The 8,216-nt window shown below is 35.4% G+C and overlaps 1 protein-coding gene across 1 annotated transcript; it reads right to left on the bottom strand.

The window, feature by feature from the left end:
* Positions 1 to 1,652: 1,652 nt before the first annotated feature.
* Positions 1,653 to 4,394, bottom strand: LOC108557985 (the record flags this gene model as incomplete). The annotated part of the gene is made up of 1 exon (XM_017914745.1): positions 1,653 to 4,394. A coding segment is annotated over one exon (2,682 nt), but the record flags the coding sequence as incomplete, so codon positions are not given.
* Between the last annotated feature and the right edge of the window lie 3,822 nt (positions 4,395 to 8,216).

Genomic DNA, 8,216 nt, shown 5'->3' with positions numbered 1-8,216 from the left:
ATTTAATTATCATAAAGACACTGCATTTTTGAAGCATAAAAATGTTTGGGACAAGTTTAAAAGTTAATTACAGGCAAGTTGTAAATCTATTAATTGATGTGTTCAAAAGCCTATATATTTAGCTTCAATTGGAATATAGATTAATTATTATGTTACGTTTAGTTATAAAGATAAGTTTTGTTTAATTACTATGAAATAAATGCAATAAAATACAAAGACGGCTTTAAAATATTTGTTTCACAATTTGACAAATGATTACAACAAAACTGTAGTAGCTACGAATATAATAAATGTTGCATTGCAGAGCCTAAGTATTTAAATTTAATGTTTGAGTGTTAATTGATTATTATGAAATCACTGCATTTTTGAAGCACAAAAATGTTTGGGACAAGTTTAAAAGTTAATTACAGGCAAGTTGTATTAGCTACGAATCTAGTAAATGATGTGTTCAAAAGCCTATATATTTAGCTTTAATTGGAATATAGATTAATTATTATGTTACGTTTAATTATAAAGATAATCAATAAAACATGAAGGCACTTCACCATTTATGTTTGCTTATTTTAGATGATGGCTCCATCTATACGAAATTAGTTAAAATAAATTTCAACCATTTTGACGTACTTTTAAATTTATTGATTTGTTTGAAATTCTTTAATATTTACAATAATCTTCTTATTTACACTAATTCTCATATACTACAAACATTGAAATTGAATAAATAAAATATGAACGTATGTAAAAATTGTTGTTTTCTTTTTTTTGATAAAAGGTTTATAAATGTTTATAAATAAATATAAATAAATACAGTTGGGTTTAATTTATTTTTTGTTTGAATTCAGCTTTCATATGCATCTTTTGGATTCATTCTATGTATTATAGTTTTCGAGTAAATCAATGAAATGTAAAAACACTGCTTTTTCGAGCATTTTTTAAACTTTGAACTTTTCTATTTTCGATTCTTAAGAAATATGTTTGCTTATTTTAGATAATGGCTCCATCTATATTAAATTAGTCAAAATAAATTTCAATAATTTTGACGTACATTTAAATTTATTGATTTGTTTGAAATTCTTTAATATTTACAATAATCTTCTTATTTACACTAATTCTCATATACTACAAACATTGAAATTGAATAAATAAAATATGAATGTATGTAAAAATTGTTGTTTTCTTTTTTTTGATAAAAGGTTTATAAATGTTAATAAATAAATATAAATAAATACAGTTGGGTTTAATTTATTTTTTGTTTGAATTCAGCTTTCATATGCATCTTTTGGATTCATTCTATGTATTATAGTTTTCGAGTAAATCAATGAAATGTAAACACTGCTTTTTCGAGCATTTTTTAAACTTTGAACTTTTCTATTTTCGATTCTTAAGAAATATGTTTGCTTATTTTAGATAATGGCTCCATCTATATTAAATTAGTTAAAATAAATTTCAACCATTTTGACGTACATTTAAATTTATTGATTTGTTTGAAATTCTTTAATATTTACAATAATCTTATTTACACTAATTCTCATGTACTACAAATATTGAAATTGAATAAATAAAATATGAATGTATGTAAAAATTGTTGTTTTCTTTTTTTTGATAAAAGGTTTATAAATGTTTATAAATAAATATAAATAAATACAGTTGGGTTTAATTTATTTTTTGTTTGAATATATTAATAGTGTTTATAAAATGCTGTCAGGCTGTTGTCATATGTAGGGCTCCGACCAATATTTGATGGTGTTGCTCTGCTTGTCGAGAACGTTCGACTTGACTTTCGACCTCAATTTAACGTCTTTGGGCTTGAGCATACTCTTGTGGTTGCTGAGCAGCCTCGAGGGCGTCAGGATGGACTTGGAACTTAAACCTGTGCATTCTAGGAAGTGCTCGTAGCTGGGTTCCGAGCCGTTGTTGACCGTCGTCGACTGGTACACCTCTTTGCTCTTGTCCAGCTCCAGTTTCTTCTTCAGCTGCTGGATGGTAGCCTGATTGAGCGTTGGAACGGACACATCGTTCGTAGCTCTAACCAATTCCACCCTAGTGGAACTCATCTTCGTCGGCGTCGTCAGAATATCCGGAAGCACGTGCTCCTCCTGCGTTTCCTCCTCATCATCTTCGTCCTCCTCTTTAGTCTCAGCAATCACCTCTTCCGTATCGATGTTATTATCGACGTTGTACTCCTCGATCTCGCAATCGTCCAGCTTGAACTCCTCGAAATTTTGACTCAGATCGAATTTCGCGAAATCGTGCGAGTCGTCCGGGCTCTTCTCCGCTGGCTTACTCTGTTTCTCTATGTTTTGAAGCGACTCAAAACTAGCAAACATCTTCTTGTTCAGTTTACCTTTCGGCGATTTGCTGTGAATCTCCGAGAGGAGTTGCTGATTATTGAAGCCGGTGATCAGACTCGAAACGGACGTTCCAATCAGGATCGATCTTCGAGCGGTCTCCGGCTTCGTCTTCAACATTTGACTGTTGTTTTTAATGTAATTATCGTGCGCGATTATTTTGCTGCTCTCGACTTCTTCAGGGATTATGATTTCGGAGACTTGAGGCAACATCGGAATTTCCTGTTCCACCTTAGGTTTAGGTTTCGTTGGAGATTCTGTTTTTATGGGCGTCTGCTTGGCAACTTGTATGTTCAATTTCTCAACGGATTTATTAACGACAACCACCAGCGGTTTCGCTTTTTCGGCTTTGCAGTCTTTCTGTTTCGGCGAATGTAAGATGATGTGTTTCTCTGAAGTTTTTATGGATTCGTTGGGAATGTTGATTTCGGCGACGACTGTTAACTTCTTCGCTTTAGTTGGTAGATTCAGTTCTGAGATGGAGCAGTAGTCCGGTTCGGAATCGATGCTGGGCGTCGTGGATTTATCGGGTGATTTGGGTAAGTTCTGCAGTTTGTATTTGGATAGAAGATTCGCCGGTTTCGGTGGTAGAGCCGGTGGAGTTCTTAGGATTTTCGTCTTCTTCGTCGGGTTCGTCTGATTGGGGTCCATGTCTATGTAATAGTGGGGCGGTTCCGTGGGTTCCGGTTTCTGCGGCTTCTCCGGAATCGGATGGACGAACGATTCGTTGCATTTACTGAGGATCTGCTCGTAGTCGTTGCTGTAGATGCTTTGCGGCGTCTCGTAGAAATTGGGCGCCTTCTGTATCGGCGTTTCGTAATAGTTTAGGTTCTCCGCGTTCAGCAGGTTCTCCTTGTGGACGAGATCCTCGTCGCTGAATTTCACTCGTTTGTTGTTGTTCTTCGCCTGCCTCCTCTCCACCGTCGGACTCTTCGGTGGAGTGCTGGGATTGTCGTTGATGTTTTGCATCAAGATTTGGTTCATGCACTCGAGGACTGGATTGTTTCTGTAGACGTCGCGCTGCTCGTCGTCCTCCTGATCGCTGGCGCTCGCATACCAATTGTCGTTCGTTTCACCTTCGTCCGCTTCGAAGACTGGTATGCTTTCCGTGATTTTCGACACTTTCTCATCCTCCTGACTCTTGCTCAGCTCCAGCGTCTCGTTGATCAAATTGTTTTCAGTTTCCTCGTCGGTGGATTTCTTCTCTTCATTGACGTTCTGCAGCGTTTCCTCCTCCTCGCTGCGTGACTCCTCCAACACGAACTGATTGTCGTGCTTGTCTAAATTGTCTTCGGTCAAGTTATCCGCAAACGCCTTCTCGATCCTCTCGGAAACCGTGCTAATCTTTCCCGAGATGCTCTCCGCCGGCAGAGACTCCAAGTTCTCGTAATCGTTACTAGTGTTGTCGTCGTTGGAGCTGGGACTGACCGCGTCCTTCCTGAGCTTCAGCACCTCGAAGTAGGTGCCCACGCTCTTCCTGTGCCCAATCTTTCGACCCCGCTTTATAGCCATCTTATTTTTCTGGTAGATCTTCCCTTCGCTCTCCAATTTCTCCTCCAACTTCGGGAAATCTTTCTCGGAGATCGTCGCGTACGTTTCCGAGCTGCTGTCCAACGATTCCACGTTGGAGCTTTGGTAGTCCTGGTAATCCGTGCCCACGTACTCTGAGCTGCTGTCCAAACTTTCCAAATTCCTCACCGGACTGTAAAACTGGTTGCAATGCTTGCAATACTGATTGGAAAGCTTACTGATATCATCGCACTGCCTCTTAATAATATAATCCTTCTCCTTCAGCTGATGACTAATATATTTCTGCTCCTGCTTCAATCGCGCCTCGAAAATCAATAACGCCCTCAACACCTTCGTCAGCTGACTATCTCTGAGCAACTTCTCCGACTGGTACTGCTGCTCCTTCTCCTGCAACCTCCTCGTATACTCCGCCACCAACTGTCGACATCTCCTCGTCTGCAGCCGCAGCGCCCTTTGCACAATCTCCAATTCGCTTTTGATGCTGCTCATCTCCGATTCCGACGTGGACAGCTGCTGCTACAAATAAACAAAAAAAATAAATTAATTGAAGAAAAGTAGGCGATTTAAGATTATCGAAAGTATCGACCGCATTCCGTTACGAAAAAATGTTTATTATCTCCAGTCGTCGCTGGATGCATTTCTGTTTTGTGGACGACGGCATTCCTTCTCTTCTAGTGACCCCCCCAAAAAAAAAAATTTAAAAAAATATTGACTTTCTATCGAGCAGCGAATTGCATTACATTCGGCAATCGATCCCCGAAGTGAAAGTTTTCGGGTGGGTGATTTTTCTTGTACCGCGCGGCGACAACAACAACAAACGTCTTCTTGCTCTACTGACACATTTCCAGAGACTAGTTTTCGAAAAAAGAGAGAGAGAGAGCAAACTGCAGCGGCGATTCTGTTACGAAACTCCGACTTTCGCAACTCCGATTTGTACGTACGGACAGACATACAAATGGCATAACTGGGTTATAATATATCATTATTATTTGCTTTCATAGTCGATGGTAATAAATAAGGTTGAGCTGAGGTCCATTGTCCTCGATTGGTAGCAGCGCGCAAGAGGAAGAGAAGAGTAGAGAGACAGCAGCGTGATCTGGCCTAGGCGCGCAAGTTAAGAAGAGGAGGTTGTGGAGGATGAAGAAGACAGATGAAGAGATGGGTGGAGAGGAGAGATAAACCGGAAGTCTTCGCGCGCCATACCTGATCCGAGCTGAAATTCCAATCGTATCTTTCGCTTGGAAACGACGGAACGACGGAGGAAAAATAAGAGAACAAAAAATAAAATGCTTTCTTATGGGATGACGAGAGTATAGATTTTATTTGTAGTTGCGGTGCGGAATGCGGACGGACGAGTTTTTCGAGGTTTATTAAAATTAATTGTGGCATCGCGCTCTAATATTGTACGACTGCGCTGCTCCTGTATCTAACTATCCGCAGCCACAAATTGTAATTTCTAATTGTTTGTATTGTCTTGTTTGCTTACAACAAATGATGGTTTTCGTTTCCATTTCCATTTTGTGCAGCAGCGAAAGCGGAATAATAAGCGCGATAAGTTTATCGTTTCCTGCATGCAAATACCTCTTTTCGAACAGTCTGACCGATAACACACTATCAGAACTGTCGCTTTTACTTCAAACATTGTTATGTCCTCTAGTCGCACATTTAGGTTGAATAATTTGCAGCTAAATTCAAATGAATGCGTTTTTAAAACCTTAATATTTCACTTCTAAAAATAACATATAATTAACATTGGTCTAGTGATGTAAATATGAAATTTTGTAGCTTTACAATTACTTTTTTTAATGTCATGTTTAAGTTACAAAAAAAAGATGTAATTTCTAGAAATGGTAAGTAAATTTTCTGTATATTTGAAGAAATGTACTAGTCTTTCAACAACATCTACAACCCGTCCGCACTGATGGGATCAAATTGAGTCTAGTAGCATCTGCTCTAATAAGCTAATTGCAACTCAATTAGTTTCGTTTTGTTCCACGCATTATTTTCCAAATTAGATTCAATTCCTTCTGGATCAACAAGTATCGTTCTTCGTGCTTTATTTTTGCAGCAGAAGTTTTTACATTACTTTTTACATTCTACATTACTTTTTTTTAACGACCCAAAATGTATTTGCATAGAGATAAGTGCTGTTGGGCAATAAAAATGTGTATCGGACGACAACGGCGTTTCGTATACATAATTTCGCTTGAACTTTCAAACGAAACGCAGCAGACACGCGCTGTACAAATTTCGTATACAAAACCGCGACGATTTGCATACAAAGATATATTCGTTTTATTCAAATTGTTATAATTTGTTTTCTTTCTTTCTGAAACTCGCTGCAGTTCCGTTGCGTAATGCATTTGGAATTTGCACCGGAGGCATTCCGACGATCCGATCCCCCTGAAAACTTGTTATTTCATTTGCTTTTTTCTTCAACAACAACAACAACAACAACAAAAAAACGAGCATCGTTTGATGGTAACATTCCAATGTCCAAATCCGATGGATTTTATATAACATACTCAAAATTACTTATGCAACCACAAAAACAGTATTTGCATTTACAAAATCGAAATTTAAATTATTGAAACATTCTTTATATTCATTGAAATATTCAATCATTTAGGATTTTATAGAATCAAGTGTGAAATTATTGAAATATTTAGTTTTAAAATCAATATTTCATGTACTTTTTTTTTTTCATTGATACACTTTTATGTTCTTGAAACTAACGATTTATGAGACTATCATGTTTTACAGCGCAATAAATTCTAAACTTTCACTACTTTTGCGCCTTTTAAAGCCTTTAAAATTGCCCAATATTTCTACTAATTTTTTTTGTTTCAACAAATATATACTTTTCCACACTTGTCCAGTAGATTTAAATTTTACTGAAGCTTAATGAAAACACTGAATATTCAAAGTTAAAAGAATAAGTATTTGTCCCATAAGTATTTGTAGTCAAATCAATAAGTATTTGTCCCATAGATTTAACTTTAACTGGAAATTAAGTTTAATGAAAACATACTGTTAATAATAAACGTACATTTTAACTTAAGACTTTGCATCGTATTAATACAGTGATTTTAACTTTAACTGAAGATTAAGTAAACTTAAGGTTTTACATCATGAAAATACTGGATTTTCAGAGATAAAATAAATATTAACAGAAGATTAAACATTATGAAAATACTGAATATTCAAAGTTAAACGATATATTACTCTTCAAATCAATAAACATTTGTCCCATAGATTTAACTTTAACTGGAGATTAAACTTAATCAAAATACTGTCATGAATAAACGTACATTTTATCTTAAGATTTTGCATCGTATTAGTACAGTGGATTTAACTTTAACTGAAGATTAAGTAAACTTATGGTTTTACATCACGAAAATACTGGATTTTCAGAGATAAAATAAATATTAACAGAAGATTAAACATTATGAACATTTGTCCCATAGATTTAAGTTTAACTGGAGATTAAGCTTAATGAAAATACTATTATGAATAAACGTACATTTTAACTTAAGACTTTGCATCGTATTCGTACAATGGATTTAACTTTAACTGAAGATTAAGTTAACTTATGGTTTTTCATCATGAAAATACTGGATTTTCAGAGATAAAATGAATATTAACAGAAGATTAAACATTATGAAAATACTGGAAATTTCAACTGATGACTCATTTACTGATATTTCACTTAGTTTTTTTTATTGATACACTTTTATGTTCTTGAAACTAACAATTTATGAGACTATCATGTTTTACAGCGCAATAACTTCTAAACTTTCACTACTTTTGCGCCTTTTAAAGCCTACAAAATTGCCCAATACTTCTACTAAATCGCTGCTGTTTTTTGATCGACTAAATTCACGCCTACTATTCTGCAATTATCGATCACAACAAATTAAATCAATGAAACGATAATTCACCTACAATAAATGTAAGATTTCTCTCTTTATTTTTGGTATAAAAATTGTAATGATTGCACGATTCGTAGAATAATTATTTCTTGAGAAATGTCATTGAAGGAATCGAACGCGAATGACATTCATAAATCCACAGCCAACACAATTCTTGGATAATCTTGGCGATAGCAGATGTTTACGTAAGGAAGCATTCCAAGAAAGTTGAATAACTCTATTAAATACTGATAGATAATGTAATAATGGAAACAGATTTAAAATGAATATACTTTCGATTTAAGATTGAAACTTTTTGTTGTTATTTGCACTTTTGCTATTTATTAGAAATGTATTATGATTATGGATAAATATGAGTTTTTTTTTTTACAAAATGGAAATTGGAAAAAGTTTTAAAGAATAGAAG

This window comes from Nicrophorus vespilloides, unplaced genomic scaffold (genome assembly GCF_001412225.1).
Source record: "Nicrophorus vespilloides isolate i.1.1-1 unplaced genomic scaffold, Nicve_v1.0, whole genome shotgun sequence".
Classification (NCBI taxonomy): Eukaryota; Metazoa; Arthropoda; class Insecta; order Coleoptera; family Silphidae; genus Nicrophorus; species Nicrophorus vespilloides.
This window is presented reverse-complemented; position numbering and strand designations above follow the sequence as displayed.